Source organism: Pan troglodytes, chromosome 19 (assembly GCF_028858775.2).
Source record: "Pan troglodytes isolate AG18354 chromosome 19, NHGRI_mPanTro3-v2.0_pri, whole genome shotgun sequence".
NCBI classification, from domain to species: Eukaryota; Metazoa; Chordata; class Mammalia; order Primates; family Hominidae; genus Pan; species Pan troglodytes.
Window position 1 is genome coordinate 37,966,249 of NC_072417.2, and position 25,172 is coordinate 37,991,420.

The window sequence follows — 25,172 nt, forward strand, 5'->3', positions numbered from 1 at the left end:
AGGACCCCAACCCACACCGTAGGCGTTCCCCCCAAGTAAAGTTAGGTAGCAAAAGCCTCCGGTATGAAGCCTCTTTTATTTGTGCCTCAGAATCAGTCTGGTGCCCCTGGCATCAGGGAAGGGGGTGGGAGGAACAGTTTCTCTTTGTTCTTTTCTTCCATCCCTCTTTGTGTCCCTTCTGAGCCTCACTGGCTGAGCCGGGAAGGCCAGTCCCAGACAGGCCCGGGACGAGGGTGTGCGGTGGGCCCCTGCCCCTGGCGGGGTCTGTGCTTCTCTGGGTGGGTGAGGTGGGGCAGGGGAGAGCCGGGGGTTAGCACCATTGGATGAAGGGTTTTAGAGTCAGTCTCCGTGTGGGGGCAAGTGGGATGTACAACCACAGAGGCTAGCAGCAGCTGGTGGGAAGGGGTGGGGGTGGCGCCTGGGCCCTGGGCGAGCCCTTTGTGTCCAGTCTACTCGGGTCTAGTGCTTACCCCAGCCCAATATGCTCCCCACTCTCCGAGGCACCATGAGGGAGTCAGGGCTTGCACAGGCCAGGGGGCTACGTTGGACACACTCCCTGATCACAAAAAAAAAAAAAAAAAAAAAAAAATGTGCCTTGGGGGATGGGACTCCAACTTCTGGCTGCCCAAGGAGAAGCTGGAACCACCCTGAGACCCAGGACGGGTGTGGGGGCTGGGGGAGCCGGGTACCCCGCTAAGTGCACTTGACGCTGAAATGCCGGGGTGGGGGAGGGGCTGGGCCCTAGACGTGCTGGTTTGTGTCTGGAACAAAGCAGTGACACAGCACGCGGGGAGCTCAGCTGCCCCCCAGGAGTGAAGAGCAGAGATGCAAAGGCTTCAGGGGCAGTGTCCTGGAGTGGGGTTAGTGAACAGAAATGCGGACCGGCCAGAAGGAGCAAGGGATAGGGACAGCGCTCCTCTAAGGATTCATCTCCCCCTCAGGACCGCCTGGCTCCGCCCTAGGACAGGACAGATCTGAGCCCAGGGGAGCGGGTTGGGGAATCAGAATACAGCAAAGCAGGGGGACCAGGCCGTGCCAGTTGCCTCCAGGGCCCTGGCCTGGGAAGGTACCCCGCGGCCATGCCGAATCCCTCCCCGAACCGTGCCTGCTGTGCTGCTGCACCCGCGAGGCGGTGGCTCCAGTCTCCAGCCGCCGCTCTGCAGGCGCGCAGGCCGAGGTTTGTCTGGCTCCTGGCCCTGGGCGTGGCGCGCGTGGCGCTGGCGAGGGTCCCGGCAGGGGGCGCTACTGCTCGGTCAGTGAGAGCCTCAGGATGCGCTCCAGCTCCTCCTCCTCCTGGCGCGCGCGCCGCCGCCTCTCCTCCTGCTCCTGCGCCGACAGTTCCATCGCCAGCCGCAGCTGCTCGTCGTAGCTCCGGAACACGTGGCCGCCGGAACCTGGCCCTGAGCTGGGCCGAGGGCTGGGCACTGACGCCGGGGGCGCAGGCTGGCGCTGCGGCGTGGGCGGGGCGCTCCTGGGGGTGGGGAAGGAATGTCGCGGGCTCCCGGGCGCACCCACCCACCGGCCGGGGCCGGGACACGGCGTGGAGGCTCCAGGGCGGCCCGCGGCCACCACCCTCTAGTGGAGGCGGTCAGTCCCGCGGCGTCCTGGCCCCCACCTGGTCGTGGCGGAGCCCAGACCCTACCAAGTTCTCCCCTCAATGCCTGGGGAGAGTCTGAACTCCGCGGTGAAGCCTGGATCCCTGACCCCTGCCTGCCGCCTCGGAGGCAGGAGTGGTGGCAGAAGCCATCCCGATACCAGGAGGGTCCCTGCCGAGGGCCCCGCGGGTTCTCCGGCTGTGTCCTGGCTTAGGGGAGACAGGATCCTCTCCGGAGGATTCTCTCCGGCCCAGCGGGCACTGACCTGTCCTGTCGGCGACCCTCGTAGGACATGGGGTGGGTGCCTGGCTTGCTGTTGGTTAGCGCCTCCCAGATGGTGACCTGCGGGGAGGCGTGGGCGTTAGCCGTGGCGGCGCGGAGTCCCGTGGCCCCGCGCGCCCGCGGAGACGCACCTGGTCATACTCACTGCCCGCCTCAAGCAGGCTCTGCTGGATGGCGAATTGCAGCAGGTCGTCGTCGTCGTCCCGGGTCGCCGCCTCCCGCTGGCCGCCCATCACGCTGTAGCCGCGCGGGGCCTCGAACAACGCCGGGGAGATCTCGCAGCCGCGGCAGGAGGCTGGGGGCGCGGGGGCTGGGTCAGGCACGGCCGGGCGCGCCCCTCCCACCCACCCCGGGGAGAGCCGAGGGGCAGGCGTTCTCGCGGGGAGGGGGCCTCACTCGTGGAGCTGGAGCTGCTGACGCTGGAGGAGTCGCTGCCTGGGGAAGGCGTCTCGCTGCTGGGGCTGCCTCGCACCGATGGCACCGGTTCGTCGCAGCCGTTGAGGTTCCCGAAGGTGATGCGGGCGTTGAGGATGTGGAAGATCGGGATTTCTGAGGATGAGGAAACCTTCAGGCGCCACCACTCAGCCCCTCACACCTCAGCCTCAGCCCCACCCCGACCTCATCTAAACCCCGGTCGGCCCGCCACGGGCTCAGGAGAAATGGCCGTGCGGTCTCACCAATCTTAACTGGGAAGCCAGGAGGCAGACGCAGGGTGATGAAGTCCCGGAGCTTGGCAAAAAGCGCATTGCTGACGGCCATGAGGTCAATGATAGGGGCCACCTGCTCACACAGGGACAGGGGATGCTCCTCACACAGCCACAGCTTGGCCTTGAACCTGCCCCCACCAGATCCCAAGGGGTAAGGGACACTGCAGGAAGCCATGGCCTCCCAGCATCTCCTGGAGCCCCGGCCCCCCACCTTCCCAGCACCGGCAGGGGCCTCACTTCTGTGTCTTGGTGGTCAGTTCCATGGGGCGGCCCATATCACGGTTGCCCAGCTCAAAGTTGGGGTTGAAGTATTCTTCTGCAGTGATGGCAGTGGGGTTGGCTTGGCTCAGAGTCTGAGTGATCAGGGTCTGTACCACATGGGGAGGGGCCCAGGAGCTCCCCTCAGTTCCTAATGCCAGGCCAGCTCATTTGTTGTCACAAGGCCCCCAAGCTGTCCCCTCTGCCAGTGTGGCGCTGACATGGCCTTGGGCATTGCGGAAAGGAGGTCCACACAGGCCATGCTAAGCAGGACGCTTCCCAAGCCTCCTCCTGAGCCACATCCACATCCCTCCACTTACGGGTACCCCTGCACACACTCACCCCATTTTGGGGGCCCCCGTGCTGCTCAGCGATTCCCAGGAAGGACTGCAAAGGTGTCTTACAGCCTACAAGAAATGTGGCATCTCAGAGGACACTGCAACTCCACACACACCTGGGCACCTCATCAGAGGTGACAGCACCCAAGACCTAGGGAGGAGGCCGGTTCCTGGGGTGGGGCCTGCTCACCCAACCACATACTCAGGCACCTTCACCTGAAGGGGACTGAGGGCTTCAAGGGCCAGGGGCCAGGGCCTCTGTGAGCACAGCTTAAAACACTAAAAGGAAGGCCTAGAGGTCAGAAGAAACTTCCAAAAGTGCTCCTCTCCAGCTCGGTGACCCTGGACAGTAAAACGCCTGCCCCGGCAGGCACTGTGGGGTGTGCATGTGCGTGTGTGTGTTCTGCTTCAGGCACTTCCATAGGCACCCAGGTGGGCATTGTGGGGTGTGCCTGTGCGTGTGTGTGTTTGCTTCAGGCACTTCCATTGGCATGATTTCATGTTGTTCCCCTGTGAGGTAGAAATTATGCTTTTTCACCTCGGACACGGTATCTGGTACCCAGAGAATCAGGTGTGGCATCAATGGGCATACAGAATCTGTGGCAAGGTCCCCTGACCTTCTACCTAGGATATGTCCCACTAGACTAGAATGGCCAATAAATGGCATACATGGCATTTCTCTCCCCTCCCAAATTCAACAGCAACATTAGTAATCACTTGCAGTATGGCTTTCCACTGAACCCAGATGAGTCCTTAGAATCTTCTTAGTACTCTAGGCAGCCACTACCCATCCTTAGGGCTTGGCACCTGAATTGAAATCTATCGGCCTGAATAAAGCATCCAGCCTCTTGCTAGGATGCCAGTGGGAATACTGATGGAAGCACTGAAGTGGGAGCTGGTTCCCGCAGTCCTGCAACACCTCTCCCCATCCAGCTCTGCCTCATTACCTTTGACCTTGCCCTTGTGCTGTTCTGAAAGATGTTCTGTCCGTGTGCGGGTGATGAGCTCCACGTTAGATGCCCCATACACCTGGGGACAGATGAAGAAAGGGCTCATAGGCAGTTCTGGTCTTACCCTGTGTCTTACCCCTAAGGGCACTGGGAACACTCCCTGTAGCAAAGGGTCCTGGAGAGACTCTGCTTCAGGCTTTTGGGTAAGTGAATATATGAGGTCATTCATTCATTCATTCACTTATTCATTCAACAAACATTTTTTGAGGAGCCTTTATGTGCCAGGCATTGAGGTAGGCATCAGGGATACAGTAAACAAGCCAAACATGATCCCTGCCCTCTTGAGACTTACAATCTCTATAAGGAGACAATAAAATGGAGTTATAACAGCATGGTCCATGCACTGGTGGGGGTAGCACAGAGGCCTTCCCAGACTACAGAAGCAGGGGAGGCTTTCAGAGGAGATGCCGCACACAAAACCCATGGCATTTGTTAGTTCCTGCTTTCATGTCGTGGGCAACATAGGGGTCCCAGAGTAACAGGCAGAGCCTTTTTTTTTTTTTTTTTAGATGGAGTCTCGCTCTGTTGCCCAGGCTGGAGTGCTGTGGCGGGATCGCTGCACACTGCAAGCTCCGCCTCCCAGGTTCAAGCAATTCTCCTGCCTCAGCCTCCCGAGTAGCTGGGATTACAGGCGCCTGCTACCACACCCGGCTAATTTTTTGTATTTTTAGTAGAGACGGGGTTTCACCATGTTAGCCAGGCTGGTCTCGAACTGACCTCAGGTGATCCGCTCACCTCGGCCTCCCAAAGCGCTGGGATTACAGGCGTGAGCCACCATGCCCGGCCAGGCAGTCATTTTTAGGGATAAAGGCCTGGCTCTAGGGTCAGGCCAGCCAGGATCTGAACCCCAGCTCTGCCACTTAACAGCTGTGTGACCTTGTACAGGTCACAGAACCACTCTAAGCCTCTATTTCCTCATCATAAAATGGACCGATCATCCCTACTTCCTGGGGTTGTTGTGAAGAGTAAATGGGATGCCAAGGAAAGGACTCAATAAACATGCGTAAAATGGGAATACTAATAGAACAGCACCTACCAGAAAGGGTTGCTGTGAGGAATAAATGTGTGTGTGTGTGTGTGCGTGTGCACGTGCCCTGTGTATACATCCATACATCCATATAAAACACCAGAGAAGTGCCTTGAACCCAAATATAAGTGCTTGACCACGCTGCATTGCTTCTGTACCTCCAGGGCTGGGGAAGGGAGGTCAGAATCCCCTGTACAGCTTGCTGTAGGCAAGAGTGCAGCTGGGCTGGCAGCTGGGAGCTGCAGCCTCACCTTAGCTTCATACCCATTCACCATCTCCGTCTTTTCACTGCGCCAGCCCAGGATGCCAGTCTTGTTCCTGGGGAAGCAGAGTGGTCCAGGTGAGGCAGGCACCCCACCGGGCTGGCTCAAGGGTGACCAAGGCCATGTCCACCCACCTCTCAAAGGAGATATTCTTGGTGTCAAGCTGAGTGGTGACGACGGGCGCGGTAAGCCGGCTCAGCACCTGTTCCTCAGTGGGCTGAGCAGCAGCCAGCAGCAGCTCCCGGTCCTGCCCAGCCAGTGCCAGAGTCTCTGTGTACACCACCCGGCGGTCGTGGTCAATCTCCATGACCACGGCGCTTGTGTCTGCCAGCCACGGAACAGCACAGGGGGATCAGGGGTGGCCTGGGGCTGCCTCCCATTGTCCCCACCCTGCCCCACTTCCTGCCTGCCTGACCTTGGCCCCTGAAGACAAAGCTGCGGTTCCCTCGCTGCCAGGTCATGTGGTCAAAGCCCAGGAGTGTGGTGTCTACCCTCAGGTTCTGGCCGCTCTTCCACACTTTGTAGGTGTCACTAGGGCAGATCTTGGACACCAGGGGCACTGGTGGAAGCGGAGGTTGGAGGTGGCTTTGACTGGTCTGGCCTACGCGGCCTGGACCAGCTCAGGGCATGGGGTTTGGGATCCGTGTGGCCAGGAACAGGGGAGGGAACTGATGAGAGAGCAGCCTCTCCTCCAAAACCCCCTCCCTGGCCAGTGTAGACCATACTCACACAGAAGAGCAACCTGAGGTCGGGACGGGCATGTTTCTGTCACCACTAAGTCCCTAGTGTCCACCATTTGTTAATTCATTCACTCACTCTTTCATCCATTCTTTCAACAAATATTTATGAAACACCTACTGAGTGTTCCAGCCACTGGGAATACAACAGTGAAAAAGACAGGACTCCTGCTCTCTCAGAGCTTACCTTCTAACAAGGAGCTGCAGGTCATGAATACAGTAAGCAAATCATGACAGAGTGAAGAGAATAATAATGGAATCAAGACAGTATCTGGGGCAATCTGGAAAGGCCTAGCTGAGGTGGTGGCCCTGAGCTGAGCTAAGGCATAGAGGGAACCGCCGGAAGAGCTATGAGAACACATTCCAGGCAGGGGAGCAAGCGCAGGACCTACAGTGGGAGAGCCCAGAAGCGACCTGCTGCAGCCCGCTTACCCCAGCTAGTGAACTCCCATTTCATCTCCACGTAGAAGTCCTGGGCCTGGAGGACGAAGGGGAGAGAAGCTAAGTCTGCACTGGAGAAGGGCTCAAGGGCTCCCGTGGAGGCTGAGAGGCTGGGCCTCACCTTGCGCAGCTTCTCCAGGAGCACGGGGATGCCCGCCAGCCGCTTCACCACCCGCTGGTAGTCCCGGTACCGAAGCACCAGCTGCACCAGCTCCAGGTCCCGGGTACTCACAGCCTCCTGGAGCACTGGGGGAGGGGGAGGCAAGGTCACAGGGCAGGACCCTTCAGCCAACCATAGGTCTATGATGCTGGGGAGGCCCCGGCTGTGGGGCTGGGGTGAGCAGGGCTGCCCACCTGTCCAGCCGCTGCGATTCTCCCTGCCCACGTCTGCGCCGTGCGCCAGGAGCACACGGGCACACTCAAGGTGCCCCAGCGTGGTGGCCAGGTGCAGGGGAGTCCGGCCGCGGGGATCCAGCTGCTCAATGTCCACCTGGAGGAGGAGGAGGAGTGGAAGATATAGCCCCAGTCACGTCGGAGGCAGCCCTCCGGAGCCAGACAGCCCTGGAGCAGGCAGCAACCCCCACCCCCTGCTGGGGCTGCTCTGCCTCACCAACCTCACAAGGCAACGGAAAGACAGACACTATGGGCAACGGAAAGACAGACACTATGAGCAACGGAAAGACAGACACGTGGATGGAAAGGGGCTTAGAAGACAGGACAGAAAGTAACTCTGGAAGAGGGAGGGCTTCCTCCCTTCCTGTCCACCAAGGGCCCCTGGCTGGGTCCTCTCCTCCAGGGCCCAGTGGCCTGCCTACCAAGAATAAGCCTGGGACTGAAGTGGGGTGGCAAAGAGGCTGTTGGCCAAGGAGCTCACCTGGGACCAGACCTACCCTAAGGGTCCCAGGCCACCTTCAGGAAGAGCTACCAATTTAGATCACTGACATTATCACTGAGTGAGGTTTAACAAACGGTTACAGTAATACACAGACAGGAATGAAATAACAAGTTCATGGTATTAATACAATTTCACAACCATGTCCTGTGCTTGTGGGACACTATGCATTAAAATTTGTACAAATCCTATAATTTTGTGAATAACATGATTACATTGCATGAGATTTCTGTCGTGTGATAAAAGTGATAAAAGCTTTTTTTGGGTTTTTTTTTGGGTTTTTTTTTTGGGGACGGAGTCTCACTCTGTTGGCTAGGCTGGAGTACAATGACGTGATATCGGCTCACTGTAACCTCCGTCTCCCAGGTTCAAGCGATTCTCCTGCCTCAGCCTCCCAAGTAGCTGGGATTACAGACATTCGCCAACACGTCTGGCTAATTTTTTGTATTTTTAGTAGAGATGGGTTTTCACCATGTTGGCCAGGCTAGTCTTGAACTCCTGACCTCAGGTGATCCACCTGGCTCGGGCTCCCAAAGTGCTGGGATTACAGGTGTGAGCCACAGTGCCCAGACAAAAGATTTTTTTTTTTTTTTTTTTTTTTTTACTTGAGACAGGGTCTCACTATGTCAGGCTGGTCTCAAACTCCTAGGCTTGAGCAATCCTCCTGTTTCAGCCTCCCAAGCAGCTGGGATTACAAGCCCCTGCACCTGGCTTAGAAAGCATGTTTGTTAAACATAAGTTTTGTTTGTTTGTTTGTTTGTTTGTTTGTTTTTTGAGACAGAGTCTCACTGTGTCACCCAGGCTAGAGTGCAGTGGTGCCATCTTGGCTCATTGCAACTTCCGCCTCCCAGGTTCAAGCGATTCTTGTGCCTCAGCCTTCTGAGTAGCTGGGATTACAGGCGAGCACCACTATGCCAGGCTAATTTTTGAATTTTAGTAGAGACGGGGTTTTGATATGTTGCCCAGGCTGGTCTCCAACTCCTGACCTCAAGTGATTCGCCTGCCTTGGCCTCCCAAAGTGTTGGGATTACAGGCGTGAGCCACCACGCCTGGTCTTAAACATAAGTATTTAAATATATTTCAAGAGTCTAGGACTTCTAGTTAAGAACAGTGAACTGACAGGCCAGGCGCGGTAGCTCATGCCTGTAATCCCAGCACTTTGGGAGGCCAAGGCGGGTAGATCACCTGAGGTTGGGAGTTCGAGACCAGCCTGACCAACATGGAGAAACCCCATCTCTACTAAAAATACAAAATTAGCCAGGCGTGGTGGCCCATGCCTGTAATCCCAGCTAATCAGGAGGCTGAGGCAAGAGAACCGCTTGAACCCGGGAGGCGGAGGTTGCAGTGAGACGAGATCATGCCACTGCACTCCAGCCTGGGCGACAAGAGCAAAACTCCGTCTCAAAAAAAAGAAAGAACAGTGAACTGACCACATGCATGTAACTCCCTCCTCTTCTCTGAACTTGATTAAAACGCCAGTAAAAAGGCTTCTACTCCTACCATAATAAATGAAATTACTCTGCCACCATAAACAATGAGAAAATTATTGCTGCAAAATATATGAAGGCTGGGCACAGAGGCTCACCCCTGTAATCCCAGCAATTTGGGAGGCAAAGGTTGGCGGATTGCTTGAGCCCAGGAGTTAGAGATCAGCCTGGGCAACATGGCAAAACCCCATCTCTACAAAAAATACAAAAGAATTAGCCGGGTATGATGGCCTGTGCCTGTAGTCCCAGCTACTCAGAGGCTGAGGTGGGAGGATCGCTTAAGCCTGGGAGGTTGAGGCTGCAGTGAGGTATCATCACACCTCTGCACTCCAGGCTGGGCAACAGAGTGAGACGCTGTCTCAAATATATATATACATATGCGTGTGTGTGTATATATATGTGTGTGTGTGTGTGTGTGTTTGTGTGTGTATATATATATATTTCTCTATATAGAAAATATATGTAAAGAGAAATAGCTGTTTTTAGAAGTCCAGAACTGTGATCCCTGAAGTAAGGAAAATGAACAAGGTGAGCTCTGTAACATCCCTGGATTTCTGCCTGGAGGAACATTCCAGACTGTAATTCAAGGAGGGGAAGCCGGAGCAGAGCATGGTGCTCTTCCTGAGTTGAGAAGATGGAGACAGGATTCAGGGAAGCCAAGGTATTAAAGGTTGCAGCAGAGCACAGTTCTGGAAAAGAGTAAACTACTCAAAAAACTCCAGAAATCTGCATAGGGGTCTCTTCAAGTCTTCCTGAATACTAAACTTCACATGTGTATAGTGAAACTCAGTAAGACCACACAAAAAGGAGCAATAAAATGGTAAATTCTCAGAGCTCACCAAAAGCAGGGAGATAATCAAGCTCCAGCCTCCTAGAGTGGAGATGCATATTTAATCAGACCTCAGAAGGGTTATGCCTTAGCAGTAGAGCTAAACTATCCCTAGAGAAAAGGCTCACCTAGACCCACCCTAACAGATTAAAAATTAGCCTCAGGCCGGGTGCAGTGGCTCATGCCTGTAATCCCAGCACTTTGGGAGGTGGAGGCGGGCAGATCACCGGAGGTCAGGAGTTCAAGACCAGCCTGGCCAAAATGGCGAAACCACATCTCTACTAAAAATACAAAAAAATTAGCCGGGCGTGGTGATGGGTGCCTGTAATCCCAGCTACTCAGGAGGCTGAGGCACAAGAATCACTTGAACCCAGGAGGCGGAGGTTGCAGTGAGCCAAGACTGCACCACTACACTCTGGCCTGGGTGACAGAGCAAGACTCCATCTCAAAAAAAAAAAAAAAAAGAAAAGAAAAGAAAAAGAAAAAGAAAAATTAGCATCAAAGGCCAGGCACGGTGGCTCACACCTCTAATCCCAGCACTTTGGGAGGCTGAGGCAGGCAGATCACTTGCGCCTAGGAGTTCAAGACCAGCCTGGGCAACATACCAAAACCCCATGTCTACAAAAAATACAAAAAATTAGCCAGGTATGGTAGCATGTGCCTGTAGCCTCAGCTACTCAGTGACTGAGGCAGGAGGATCCCTTAAGCCCAGGAGGTTGAGGCTGCAATGAGCTGAGATTGCCCCACTGCACTCAAGCCTGGGTGACAGAGCAAGACTCTGTCTCAAAAAAAAAAAAAAAAAAAGCCTCAAAAAGGTCAAACTGATTTGCAAGTAATTTACCTAGTCTGCCTGAACAAAGCCCAACACTCTTTAAAGAACAATAACAAATCCAGATGCTTAACATCATATTTACAATGTCCAACATTCAGTTAAAAATTACTAGATATGCCAAAAAGTAGGAAAATAAAACTTATAGGCAGGGTGCGGTGGCTCACGTGAGCCTGTAATCCCAGCATTTTGGGAGGCTGAGGCGGGTGGATCACGAGGTCAGGAGATCGAGCTTGCAGTGAGCCGAGATGGCGCCACTGCACTCCAGCCTGGGCAACAGAGAGAGAGACTCCATCTCAAAAAAAAGAAAGAAAGAAAGAAAGAAAATATAACTAATAATCAGGAGAAAAATAATTTCATAGAAACAAAACTCAGAAATGATAAAGATGATAGATGGCTCAATATACTCAAGAGTTTAAAGAAAAACATGAAAAAGATGTTCATGAGGAGAGGAATGAGAGGTATAAAAAAGAACCCAGTGGACCATCTAAAGATAATAAGTACAGTAACTGAAATGAAAAATTCACTGAATAGAAATAACAGCAGATTAGACACTGCACAATTTAAAAATCAGTGAATTTGAAGACAGCAATAGAACTTTCCAAACTGAAGCACAGAAGAGAAAAATAGTACTGAAAAATAAAGTTGGCTGGGCTTCTATAGTCCCAGCACTTTTGGAGGCCAAGGCGGGAGGTTGGCTTGAGTTCAGGAGTTTAAGACCAGCCCAGGCAATACAGCAAGACTCTGTCTCTACAAACAAAACAAAAGAAAACAAAACAAAACAACTTTTACATTAGCTGGGCATGGTGGCAAGCAGCTGTAGTCCCAGCTCCTCTGAAGCTGAGGCAGGAGGATCCCTTGAGCCCAGGAGTTCGAGGCTGCAGTGAGCTATGACCACGCCACTGCACTCCAGCCTGGGCAACAGAGCAAGACCCTGTCTCTATGGAGCCTCATAATCTGTAAGACATTATCAAGCATTCTAACATATATCTATTGGAATCCCAAAGGACAGAATAAAGAAGTAGGACAAATAAGACAAATTTAGAGAAATAGGCCGGGTGCGGTGGCTCACGCCTGTAATCCCAGTACTTTGGGAGGCCAAGGCGGGTGGATCACAACATCAGGAGTTTGAGACCAGCCTGGCCAATATGGTGAAACCCCATTTTTACTAAAAATACAAAAATTAGCCAGGCGTGGTGGTGGGCACCTGTAGTCCCAGCTACTCGGGGACTGAGGCAGGAGAATCACTTGAACCCGGGAAGGGGAGGTTGCAATGAGCCGAGATCGTGTCACTGCACTCCAGCTTGGGCGACAGAGGGAGACTCCATTTCAAAATAAATAAATAAATAATAAAAGAAAGAAAGAACGTCCAAAATTTTTCCAAACTTGATAAAAACTACTATGGTGGGTTGAAGAATGGTGCCCCTCCTAAGACATGTCCACATCACATTCTGACCCTCACAGCCTATGAATGAGACCTTATTTGAAAAAAGGGTCTTTGCAGACATAATTAAGTTAAGGATCTCAAGATGAAATAATCCTGGATCACCCAGGGGGCCCTAAATCCAATGACAGGTGTCTTTCTAAGACACTCAGAGAGGTGGGAAGGCCATGTGAAGACGGAGGCAGAGACTAGAGTTCTGCAGCCACAAGCCAAGAGGGTTGTGGCCCAGTCACCAGAATCTGAAAGAGACAAGGCAGGACTCTTCCCTAGAGCCTTTGGAAGGACTGCCACCCTGCCAACATCTCAAATTTGTATTTATGTCTCCCGAACTGTGACAGAATAAATTTTTTTTTTTTTTTTGAGATGGAATCTCACTCTGTCGCCCAGGCTGGAGTGCAGTGGCGTGATCTCGGCTCACTGCAAGCTCCGCTTCCCCGGTTCACGCCATTCTCCTGCCTCAGCCTCCCAAGTAGCTGGGATTACAGGCACCCACCATCACGCCCAGCTAATTTTTTGTATTTTTAGTAGAGACGGGGTTTCACCGTGTTAGCCAGCATGGTCTCGATCTCCTGACCTCGTGATCCGCCCGCCTCGGCCTCCCAAAATGCTGGGATTACAGGCGTGAGCCACCACACCCGGCCAAATATTTGTTGTTTTAACCCACCTAGTTTGTAGTAATTTGTTGTGGAAACTAATACCAAGATAAAGCCAAGAACCAAGAAATTCAATGAACCCCAAGTAAGACAAACACGAAGTAAACTATACCAAGGTCCATCATAATCAAATGCTGAAAACTAGTGGTAAAAAGAAAATCCTAAAAGCATTCAAAGAAATGAGGTCCATTAGGTATGGAAGAACAGATACAGGAAATACTATATTCTTCTCATCAGAAACTATGCAAGCCAGGAAACAATATAATGAAATCTTTAAAGTGCTGGGGGAAAAAAACAAAAACAAAAACTTTCAACCTAGAATTCTTTTTTTTTTTTCTCTCTAATCCAGTATGACTGGTATTGACCTAGAATTCCATACCCGGTGAAAATATTCTTCAAAACTGAAGAAGAAATAAATATGTTGGCAGACAAACAAATTCTAAGGGAATTTATTGCCAGATGTGCAGGAAATGTTAAAGGGAGTTCTTCAGGTGGAAAGAAAATGATCCCAGATAGAAACTTGAATCTGTACAAAGGATTGAAGAGTGCCAAAAAATGTTAAATGTATAAGAATGTCAGGAGGCCAGGCACAGTGGCTCATGCCTGTAATCCCAGCACTTTGGGAGGCCGAGGCGAGCAGGTCACCAGAGGTCAGGAGTTTGAGACCAGCCTGGCCAACATGGTGAAACCCCATCTCTACTAAAAATACAAAAATTAGCTGGGCGTGGTGGGGGATTCCTGTAATCCCAGCTACTAGGGAGGCTGAGGCACAAGAATCGCTTGAACCTGGGAGGTGGAGGTTGCAGTGAACAGAGATCGCACCACTGCACTCCAGCCTGAGTGACAGAGAGAGACTCTGTCTCAAAAAAAAAAAAAAAAGAATGTCAGGCTGGGCGCAGTGGCTCATGCCTGTAAGCTTTGGGAGGCCGAGGTGGGCAGATCACTTGAGCCCAGGAGTTTGAAACCAGCGTGGGCAATGTGGTGAAACTCTGTGCTACAAAAAAATACTAAAATTAGCCAGGCGTGGTGGTGCATGCCTATCGTCCCAGCTACTGGGAGGCTGAGGTGGGAGGATCCCTTGAGCCAGGGAGCCAGAGGTTGCAGTGAGCAGAGATCATCCCACTGCACTCCAGCCTAGGCAACAAAGCCAGACCCTGTCTCAAAAAAAAAAAAAAAAAAAAAAGTCAATAAAATATTTAAAACCCACAAGAATAAAGAGAAGAGATGTCAGCGGATGAGAAACTTCAACACAACTTTAGAACATGGAAAGTGGCTGGGGCCTCACAACTGACTTAGGGGAGCAGAGGAAGCTGAAACTAAAGCAGCCACAGAGGGAAACGTCCACATAAGGAGCAAGCCAGGTGACCCCCAGCCCCCCTGAAAGGTGTAGGTAGGACCTGCAGGCAGTGGGGATGGCAGAGGTGGAGGTGAAGCTAGAGCTGAGTGCAGGGAGGCTGGTTACAATTCAGGATCCCCTGGTCCCCTTCCCAGCCTCATTAAGCTGGGAGATGCCCCCCTTCCTCACCACAGGACACCAGGGGTTTATTCTTTGTAGAAATTGGGCATGAGATGCTCTGGACTCAGGAGCATTGGCCACAGCAGAGGATGAGATATGGTGCTGAAAGCCAGTGATCCGTGAAACCCCAGCCCCTTCCCTACCTGGGTCCTGAACCACTGGCAGCCAGGTCACACCACCACCACCCTATCTACCCGAGTAGGAAGTTGTCCCAAAGACCTCAGAATACAGACATCTGGTGACCCTACAATGAACAGGCCAGCCTGCCACCTGATCACCTCACAGTAGCACCCACACATCCCTGAGCTCCACAGCCCCATTCTTAAATATGACCCAACAGCCAGGAGAAACTGGACACTTGATGAAAGCTTCCCATGTGAAATAAACCAAAACATACAAATTAGATGCTAAGACGGCTGGGCGCAGTGGCTCACGCCTGTAATCCCAGCTCTTTGGGAGGCCGAGGTGGGCGGATCACGAGGTCAGGAGATCGAGACCATCCTGGCTAACACGGTGAAACCCCGTCTCTACTAAAAATACAAAAAATTAGCTGGGCGTGGTGGCGGGCGCCTGTAGTCACAGCTACTCAGGAGGCTGAGGCAGGAGAATGGTGTGAACCCGGGAGGCGGAGCTTGCAGTGAGCCGAGATTGCGCCACTGCACTCTAGCGTGGGGGACAGAGCGAGACTCCGTATCAAAAAAAAAAAAAAAAAAAAAAAAAAACAAATTAGATGCTAAGAACCCAGAGGAAATTCTCTTGATGCAGGGAATAAAAGAAAACTCTCTGGGGGAAAACAGTAATTTACATCCTCAGGAAAAATATAAAAAGATCATTGAATTCATGAAACAAAATGGGACAGCCTGGCTTTCCATGACGTCTCCTGCCCTTTCTCTTGCCTTCTTCATTCTGGAAGTGACTTTCTTAACTTTTCCTTGTTTTCTGCATTCCTGGACAGCTGCACCTGCCCCCATAAACAGTAAACATCACCTGAATTTACTTCATTTTCAGGTGGAAAAAAAAAACCACCTTTGAAACTGTCTACATCTCTTCTTTTTCCCGCACCCTCCACATCTAACCCATCAGAAAAACTTATAGGCTCTGCCTTCAAAACAGACCTAGAAGCCTCCCAGTTTCCACTACCTTGCAGCTGTTGCCCCCCCATCTCTCACTGGCAGCCCCCTACTGCCTCTTTGCTGCTCCCCTGGTTGCCAGGCTCTATCGTCCACCTCACCCATGGCAGCTAAAGTCACCCTGTGAAGTGTTACTCAGGTCCTGACACTCTTTAGTTCAAAATCTTCCAGTGGCTTTCCATCGAAGGTAGCAGGGAATCCAATGGCCCCAGACTTCTCTTTGAACTCATTTGCTCCACCCTTCGCCAATGGCCTTCCCTGGAATGTTCTCCAGGATCCTCCAGAGAGCCCCAAAGCTTTCTCCCTCCCTTCACTCAGGCTGCTGCTCAAATGTCACCTCCTTAGAAAAGCCCACCCTGACAGCCCATCTGAGGTGACAGCTGCTATGGCTCTATCCACTGCCCATCCAAGTGCCTGTTGAGCACCTCCTGCACCTCGGACAGAAGCCCCATCAGCCAGGTCCCTGTCTGCTTTGTTCACTGCTGGTTCCCCACTCCCCAGGCAGCACCTGGCACATAAATATTTGCTAGACAAATGCATAGAGTACTAGGCTGAGGGGGCACAAGGAGGGGAAGGTAATTAACCAAGAAATCATTGCAGAAGTATATTGTTTATGCCGGGGGGCTCACGTCTGTAATCCCAGCACTTTGGGAGGCCAAAGTAGGCAGATCACTTGAGCTCAGGAGTTCGAGACCAGCCTGAGCAACATGGCAAGACCCCATCTCTACAAAAAAAAAATACAAAAATTAGCCAGGCATGGTGGCACCACCTGTAGTCCTAGCTCCTTGGGAGGCTGAGATGGGAGGATCACCTGAGCCTGGGAGGCAGAGGCTGCACTGAGCTGTGATCACACTACTGCACTCCAGCCTGGGTGACAGAGTGAGATGCTGTCTCATGAAAAAAGAAAAAAAAAAAGAAGAAAGAAAGAGAAAGGGAGGGAGGCAGGGAAGGGAGGGAGGGAGGGAGAAGGGGAGGGGAGAGGGCAATATAAACAATATATTGTTTATAATTAGGGAGGTAAATGACAAAAGGAGTCCAGAGTGCTGGGGAGGTGGGAGAGGCGGAGCAAGGAGCACTGCTTTTCATTACGCATCTTCTAGCAACAGTTAAATATTTTAAAGCATGACCATGAACTCCATTGTCAAAAATGAAACATTTTAAATAATTTAAGATTATTTATATAATTTTTATAGCCTTGTCCTGGAATTTCTTCATTTTTCAATATACTGGGAGCCTCAAAAAAACCAGCGGGCCTGGCCCCTGTTGGCCTCTGAGCTGTGGCCCCTCACAGAGAAGAGGAGCGTTGTTTACTCTTGTCCAATCCTGGTTGGGCTGGACTCCCGGGCTTGCAACCTGGGTGGGGTCCTGAGCCTGGCAGCGGGAGTGGGAGAGGGCCACAGGGCCCGAGCTGACTGGGGAAGTGCTGAGCAATCCAGGCCTCCCAGCCCTGCCCCAGATGCTGCAGCCGCAGCCGCTGCAGCTAATAAGACCCTAGGGAGCTGGCAGGCCCCTGCCTGGCCTCAGGGCTCCAGATGCTGCCTCCACCTCCCCATCAGGTGCCTCAGCTCCAGGCTCCAGAGAGAGGCTGGCACTTCCTTGCAAGCAGGGTGCCCCTCCCCATCCCCACACCTCAGGAGCGCTCCCCAGGGTGCCTCCCCAGGGAGGCCTGGATGGCTCAGCACCCCATACACCCCATGCAGAACCCCATACACTCAGCCAAGCTCCAGAGCAGCTCTCCCCACAAGCCCAGAGTGCCGCCTGCAGTGTAAGTGGCACCTTGCCCTGGGCCCAGGTAGGAGAATTCATTAATCTCCTCAGCAGAGGCCTCCAGCTTCTCCTCAGCAGAGGCCTCTAGCTATTTAATTGCTGGAATGAAAAGGTTTCCCATGAAACCCAACACCCAGCCCTCCCCACCAAGAGAACGGAGATTCCTTATCCCAGCAGGCCTCAGCTGGAGTCAAAAGGTGGTCTTTGGAGTTTTGTAGCTGGGGGTCCCTGGGCAGAGAGCCTCCCTACCTCCACTCAGGCACACACACCACACTCTAGTACACACAGGTACCATACAGATACACACTTGTACGCTCATAGGTACTCACGTGTGCCCTTAAGTGTACAAGCACATAAATGCCCAGCTGCCTTCTGGCCCTGCAGGAGTCCACTCCTGTGTAACGTGTGTGTGCGTATTTGCACAGGAACACCCCTCACACCCATGTGCACTAGCAGGGTACTTTCCAAACTCCTTTAGCATGAGCAGAATCCTTTTGTTAAGGGAAGTATGAAAAGCATACACCTAATGTATGGGCTAAACATGGTGCTTGCGAGGAAGGTGAGGGACGCAGAGCCTGTGCTCAAGGTGGTGCCTGCTCAGCCCCTTCCCCAGCCCACGAGGAGGAAGGCAGGAGTCTGGTGTAGTCGTTGCTTGACCTCTCCTGCCCAACGTGGGGTGCAGGGGCAGGTCTGCCTGAGCTCATTCAAGGGGAGGGAGGCAGGATGCATCCTTAAGCTGCGTAGGAGGCCACGGGCTGTGGGGACCGCACCCTGGACTTCTCCCTCCATGTCACCCCTCCCATCCTGCCCTTGCAGCCCCTCCCCCTCATCCCAGAACACATTGATTTTTGGTTTCTGGGGTTTGCGGCTCCCTCTCCCGAGCTTCCTAGCTTACCAGCTGTGGTGATGCCCCACATCCAGGACTGCCCACTGTAGGCAAAGGGAGGGGTCTGAGGTGCTCCTCGCACATCCTGGGCCCCACAACCCATCTCCCCTGCCTCTAGGTCAGAAGGGTGAACAGGGAAAGCAGGAGGCAAGCCCACGGTGGAGAACGCCCCAGGGAGAAGGAAAATGTTTCTCTGGGACCACAATCTGCCCACTTCAGGGTTCTGGTTGCCAGGGGCAGAGTCCTGCTCCCCAGGCCCAGCCCACACATGTCCCTCCCACGGGAGCCGCACAGGCTAACCCTTCCCCCTGTTCCCACCCCAGGGAACACCAGGAACTCGTGACTCCAGAACCAGGACCATGCCCAGCTGGCCATGCCAGGCAAGGGGGAACTGGCACATTCCCTGGCTTACAACCCTGTCCCCCCCGACCTGGCAGAGAACATGCATAGCGGCAAGCAGGGCACCGGGCTGGCATCACAGCACTGCTGGGTGCCCCTTCCCTTCACCAGGCACCTCCTATCTGCCCATCACTCCCTGCTTCCAGCCTCCAGCAGAGCAATTCGGGGCTGAGCAAAGCCCATTAACCTGCTCTGAAGGTGGCCATGCTGGCCCCCTCCTCAGCCAGCTGCACTGCCAAGCCTGCCCACGGAGGGCCTCTGCGGGGCTTTCTTGGAGTGAAGAAGAGGCAGCTATGCCAAGCCAAGACCAGGGAAACCTGGCTCCTGAGTGCTTGAGGAAAGCCGAGCTGTTTCTGTGGCAGCTGGTACCAGGGGGACTAGAGGCCAGGGACCCCTGGCTGGGATGCCAGGGTTCCACAGTGCTTTTCTCATGATGTTAGGTGGCTGTCCCCAGGTCCCCCTTGCAGAAAACAGAGCCTGGTGCCCTGGGGAGTAGGCAGTGTACATCTGGATACAAGCCTCACTCTGGGCCAGTCCTCGAGAGGGGAGACAGCTAGGGAACTCTCCCACCCACACGGACTGGCATTCCTCTTTTTGGCACGCCTGAGGGAAGGAGAGGACTGGCCTGGCTCCTCTGTGGTTGAACAAGGGTTAACCTCCACCAGTGCCCTATATTCCCCCTGGCCTGGATCCAGGGCAGGCAGTGTCCATTTCAAGGAGACATTAACTCACTGGGGCAGGGGTAGGGGTGAACCTGGGACCTTGTTTCTGAGGCAGCCAGAGGGGTGGGAGAGAGAAACACATGAGCAGCCCCCAACACCTCTACCTGCAGCGGCTCCGGTGCCCCCCACCCCAACCTTACCCCAGCAAGATGGCCACCCACTTCAGGATTATCAGCAGAGAGGCCTGCTGGAGAAGTCTTTTCTCCCAGGGCATTCTGCCTCTCTCCAGTCTCTGCAGTAAAAGGACCACCCACCCTCAGGCAAGGGAGTGGGACTGAGGCATTCTGGAGATTCAGCCTTCTGCCTAGTGATCCTTGGACCCCTGGGAAGTTTTTCCCACATGAGGCTTGTCTTCTTTTGCTTTCAGGGAAGGAAAGCAGAGAAGAGCCAGCAGAGGCTGGCTGGCCATGTCTTAGCGCTTTGCACATCACCCTGGAATTCCCTGTTCACACTTGCTTCACCAGAACAGAGACTCCTTGAGGGCAGGGGTTGATGCCCTGTTTGTTCATCTGTTTCCTGGGGGCACTGTGACCCACTCTCTTTAACAGGCTTCTCGTAGCTGCAGAGCACTGCCTTTATGATAGATAAACAGAGACAGGGTCTGAGGAGTTCAGTCTGAGGAGAAACTCGGAGAGTGCTGGCATAGGCACAGGTAACAGGAAGTGGCCACCCAGACCAGCCCAGAGGCCTGCGGGCACAGGTCACTCGCATATTTACAGGGACTGCCATGCAGAGCTGGATGCCATGCAGGCCTGGGGGCTGGCTCAGCATGGGACTTCAGAGACACATCCTGACCCCCAGCCTGCTCAGTCCGATGGCCTGCCCTCCACCTCCATGCTTCCCTTGGCGATTGCACAGCTCCTCAGACTGAACTTCTCATGACTCAATAAGCAGCCCTCAGAAGGTAAATTCCCACAGCGGGCAACTGCGCTAACCACCCCCAGCCCATGGCCCCAAGGTCTCAGACCCTGACCAAAACTGGGGTTCTCAGCCTGCAGCAAGCCATGGGACCCGGGCCCAGCTCTGGCTCTTGCAGCCCACCCTGGAGGCGGGGGGTCATATCTGCCATGAGTGCCTACCTGTGGCCTGGGTGCCAAGGGCAGAAGTGGCAATCTGTGACCTGTGCCTGCCTTTGTTCTGAAGCATGGCCAGAAGACATCCTGAAGCATGGCCAGAAGACATCCCCCCTTCCCCTGTTTTCTGGAGACCACTGCCCAGCCCAAAGCTGGTGACCCACGTGGCCTTACTGACCAGCAGAAACCAGGGAGCCCACCTGGTGTGCAGAACCTCAAGTCCTTCCAGCAGCCAGGGCCCCTCAGCTTCCTCTGCGCCTAGAAACCAGGCCCCAGCACCAGAGGGCAGGAGAGCGCTTTTCAGCACCTGGACAAGGCCCTTGGGGCCTCCCAAGAGGGTCTTTCTCCACTCCCTGTTCCTGAGCTGGGGCTGGGCTCTGAGAGATCCAAGGATCTGCCCAGTTTGAGAGCTAAAAGAGAAAGAGCTCACCGTTGGGGAGAGGGCGCTGGGTGGGGCTGGGGTGCCTGGGAGTGTGACACAGCCTCTTGCCATTCTTGACCTATGGCCCCCTCCCCACGCAAGCCTTTCCCACCTCCGCACCCTCACTCGGGAGGTGTCGCCGCTCAACTGGCTGGGGCGGACTCTCCACCACATGGAACACCGACCTAGCCCGCAGCCCCTCCCTGCAGCCCTCACTGCCCCGGCGGAGGAGGGGCACAGAGGCCTCTACCCTCATCTAGGAGAGTCCGAAACACGTGTGGTCCCGCCCGTCCCGGCCGGAGGGGAGCGGGCAGGGCCCGCTCCCATCACCCTTTCCGGGTCAACAAGCACAAAAGCCGCGGCCGCAAACAAAGACGCGCCGCAAACTCGCCAGGGAGGCGGGACAGCCCGCGCCGCACCCCCTCCCCAGGCCGGACGGGCGTGCCCGGCCGCGGGGTCCCCGCGGCGCCCCGAAGGCGCTCCTACCTGGCCCGCGCGGACCTCCTTCTCCAGCTCGCGGTGGCGGTTGTGCCACACGAGGTAGTGCAGCGGATACTTGCCCTCGGGCCCCTTCCTGGCGGAGGCGTTGGCGGGGATCATCGCCCGCTCCTCATGCCGGGGCCGCGGCGCCCGGCCGGGGAGGAGGGACGGCGCCGGAGCCGGGGCCCGGGGCCGCGGGGCGGGGGGCCGGCGCTGCCTGCTCGCGGGGCTGCGGCTCGGGCATGTGCGAGCGGCGGCGGGCGGGGGCGGCGCGCCCGGCGCGGTGCGGGCGGCGCGGGCGACGGGCGTCCTCGCGAGGCGGCGGCGGCGGGCGGCGCGGAGAGGCCCCCACCCGCCCTGGGAGGGAGCGGGCACTCGGCGGCGCTGCGCGGACTCGCGCTCGCCTCCCACACCCCCGCACACAAAGACGCCGCTCGGCGGAGGGAGCAGGCGCCCGCAGCGGGCGCGGGGGCGCACGGGACGCGGGCCCCGGGGACGCCGCCGCAGGGACGCGCGCCCGCAGCCCCCGGGTCCCCACAGCTGCATAGCCCGGCCCTCAGCCCGAGCGGCCGGCGCGGGATACGGGGATGTGGGGATGATGGGGAGAGAGGAAGGGGACCAGGCGCCCCGGGTAGAGCTTGTCAGCTCAGCCCCGCGGCATCATGGGGTTTGTAGTGCGCCTCGTGAAACTGGGGGTGGCAGGTGGCCGAAGAGGGTCTGCACTGTCCCCGGATCTCGTGGGAGAGTGGGCGGGGAGTCAGGCCTGGCCCAGACGCGGGCGGGGCTCTGACGCCAGGTGGGCTAGGACGCACCTCCCCCGCTGGCATTTTGCCTTTTGCTGGGGAAGTGGGGGGGGCACGGGCCTAGGTCGAGCGTTTGGGAGACTGGGTGGAGGTGTGGTCTTCAGAATTGAGCTTGGGTCCCAGGGGCCATGAAGAAGGATCCGGATTCCCAGAAGAGAGCGTCTGATTGGGAACTCCTGAGAAAGGTGTGGGGCATCAGTACCAAGGGTCATTGGGGCAGCCAGGGGTCTGGCCCCTGGAACATTTCTGAGTCTTCCCTGCCCTGTTAGAAAATTAAACTCCATCTTCCACACATGTCATTGGAAACAGAATGTCCAGTAACGCGGGAAAGACGGTCCCTTCCCCCCCCCCCCCCGCACACTGTCCCCAGCAAGAACCAGAGTGAGGTTGGACAGAAAAAGCAGCAGGTGGCAGCTCCGTTCCTCCACCCAGCTGGCCCTTCAGGAAGGGAAGTGACTGATTCCAGAGACTGTCTCCTTCCTGAATGACCCCAGGGTGAAGAGGTACTTCCAGAATGGTCCCTGCAGAGGGTGTGGTAAAAGTTGAATTGGCCTCTCAAGCGCCAATTGCAAGGCCTGGAAGGACCAAGAGGCTTGGACCAGTCCCTGGAGGGAGGGGACTGTGATGTCAGAGAGACCAGAGTTCGAATAGCTCCAACTGCCTGACCTTAAAAGAGCAAACTGCTTAATTTTTCCGACTTTCTCGGTCCACTCCCCTTCAAAATGAGAATCTAGATACTACCTCCTGGGGTGAGCTAAGGATAATGACTGCCCTGGAAACAGCGCCTCCCTCCCCCAACCAGGCGGGCCGAGACAGGTGGCGGGACCAGGCACGGTGCCTTCTTGAGCCCACCTCAGAACAAGGCAGGAATAAGGGATTCCACACCGGCCCTACTTAAAACAACAATCCAAGAAGTGTTTGTGTGGGAGGTGCCAGCAAAAGCTTGCAAACTCTCTCAGGTTTCTTTGTGTGGTCTTCCCTCCTTCCTCCTCCACACCCTGTGGTGCCAGGCCCCAGCGGGAAGAGATGAGGGAGGAGCGGGCTGCCTCGCCCCTTTCTCCCGCCTGGGAGGAGCCAGCTGGCGTCTCCGGCGGCCCGGGACCGCTGCCCGCCTGCACCACCAGGGGTCAGCAGAGTGTCGTGGCTGCAGCCAGTGCAGGGGAGGGGGCTGGCGCGGTTGAGGGGCATCTAGGAGTGGCCGGGAGCATGCCTGTGCATTTCCTTATTAAATTGTTTTTTGAACCTTGTGTGTGATTCCACTGTAGCAGTCCTGCTTCCTGGGGTGGTGACATCTCCACGGGGGAATCCAGAAACCCTTTTATCTCCAGTCCCAGGCCCAGAAGTTTGGCTGTGACGGGGCCGGGGGAAACAAAGTTTGGACGTTGTGTCCGCGCCAGGGCCACTCCCAGGTAGTCTCTGAGCCAACCAGGAGATGGGGAGTGGGGTGGAGGGGTAAGCAGAGTGAATCATCCTTCTTCCCCAGCAAAGCCCAGGAGTCCGAGGACAGGGGGAGTTCAGGATAGATTGTGGGGAGCTGTCGATTCTGGGGAGCTGTCCCCTGGGCGGCCGTGTTCTTTTTTTGCCAGGCGGCGGTAGACACTGAACCCAGGTCGCTTGCGCTTCGGCCCGCGCTCTCAGCTGCCACGTGCTCGAGACGCGCCCACACAGCGGAGAAACAAAGACAGCCAAGCGGCAGGGCTGCCAGCAGCCTCCTCGACATTTAATAAATGAAATTCCATAGCTGGGGGTCGATCGGGGGTGAACGGGCGGCCACCGCTCGTGGACTGAGCGCCTGGCACGGGCTGCCTGGCCACTCCTCCCGTCTCACTCCCCCCGCCCCTTACCCCCTTCCCGCTGGGGCCACCAAGCCCATGGACTCTTTGGTGAGAGAGCAGCTCGGGGCGGCAGGTGGTGCTCCCCCCTACACACCAGCTAGGTATCGTTGCTTGCAAAAGCCCCACCAGCTGAGCGGCTGGCTGTCGAGGGAGGGGAGGCCTGCAAGATTTTTTTAAGGTGCAATTATAAATAAAGCCCATGGATCGCGATTTCAAACAAACTTGTCAATCTGGGCCGCAGCAAAAGGCGATGGAGGCAGCTTTGCATGTATTTCGGGTGGTGTGACTCATGAGCATTACTTGTCTCCCCTAGGGAAGGAGCCTGCCCACCCACAAATCACTGCCGCTCTGGCACCGCTGGGATAATCGACCAACTTGAGCACCCCTGCCAAAAGACTGCCCCCATCTTAACAAGCAGGAGTCTCTGACTCTTGGAGAACCCCTCCTCAATTGTCACCACCGACCTGGCCCCCAGGTCTGGCCCTGGGGACCTCTACCCTCTCCCCACAAGCAGAGTGCCCGGGCCTTTTGCTGCTGCAGGGATTGGGGGTTGGGTACACGCGCGGCACACGCGTATGGGGGCGCATGCTCAGTGCGGGGGCTGCGCTCATGTGTGGCCTCTACCTAGGCTCCCTGCCCCCCAGCCCACCCACGTCCCTCACCTGCCTTGCCTTTGCCTGCCTCGTCGTGTGAAGTCCAGGAAGAAAGGCCGTCACCTGAAACGGCCCCTCTATGTTATATGCACCCTTTCTGGACACACACACCTCTGGTGGCCCAGAAACACCGTGGGTGCGTGTAAGGCGGATGACAAGTGGATGTGAGTGCACACAGGCACAGTGGTCACTCCTCGGGAGGTCTTTAAAAACCGCCCAGATTCTCTCCTCTCTGGATGGAAGGATGCATCTATCTAAAAATAGATATATTTTTAGTCCGGAGGCAGGGGAATACACTGCCTGACCTTTCTGGCACCTGGGCGTCCATATTGTTAGCAGTGGGCGTATTCAGCAAGAGTGTGACACACACACACACACCTGGACACACAGATGTGGACACCTACGGGACAGGGACGCACACCTCACCCCAACCAGAGATAGACTGGTACCCCAAGGCACAGCCCCTTTGACCTGGAGCGGGACTTGGGCCTCCAAGTCCTTCTTCCCTAATCCCCGCCCTCGCCGTCCGTGGGCCCAGCGTCCCCCGGTCCACCCCACGCGGAAAGTGAAGGGGAGGGGGCTGTGAGGGTGACTCACATTGCCTCCGGGCCAGGCGAGCGCTGCAGCGGAGGCCAGGGCCGCAGGCCACGCTGCCCGCCGGGGCCGGGCATCTGCCGCGGCCCCTTTAAGCGCCC

General features: G+C 55.5%; 1 protein-coding gene across 3 annotated transcripts; it reads right to left on the reverse strand.

Annotated features, from left to right (window-relative positions):
* Window positions 1-57: 57 nt before the first annotated feature.
* On the reverse strand, window positions 58-25,153 carry ANKRD13B (ankyrin repeat domain 13B). Of its 3 annotated transcripts, none has more exons than XM_054670102.2 (15): window positions 25,075-25,153; window positions 7,013-7,148; window positions 6,780-6,904; window positions 6,650-6,695; window positions 5,896-6,039; window positions 5,615-5,804; window positions 5,469-5,535; window positions 4,128-4,209; window positions 3,185-3,249; window positions 2,822-2,952; window positions 2,555-2,712; window positions 2,274-2,426; window positions 2,009-2,172; window positions 1,861-1,937; window positions 58-1,471 (listed from the first exon to the last, which is right to left on the reverse strand). In XM_054670102.2, exons 4-15 carry the CDS (start codon window positions 6,672-6,674, stop codon window positions 1,243-1,245), a joined length of 1,485 nt encoding a protein of 494 aa, XP_054526077.1. In that variant the 5' UTR covers window positions 6,675-6,695; window positions 6,780-6,904; window positions 7,013-7,148; window positions 25,075-25,153; the 3' UTR covers window positions 58-1,242. The 3 variants fall into 3 exon arrangements, with proteins under 3 accessions (XP_054526077.1, XP_003315599.3, XP_016787596.2); XM_003315551.6 differs by lacking the exon at window positions 25,075-25,153 and adding an exon at window positions 21,193-21,797; XM_016932107.4 differs by lacking the exon at window positions 25,075-25,153 and adding an exon at window positions 21,193-21,789 and having other exon boundaries at window positions 1,139-1,471; window positions 2,555-2,745.
* Between the last annotated feature and the right edge of the window lie 19 nt (window positions 25,154-25,172).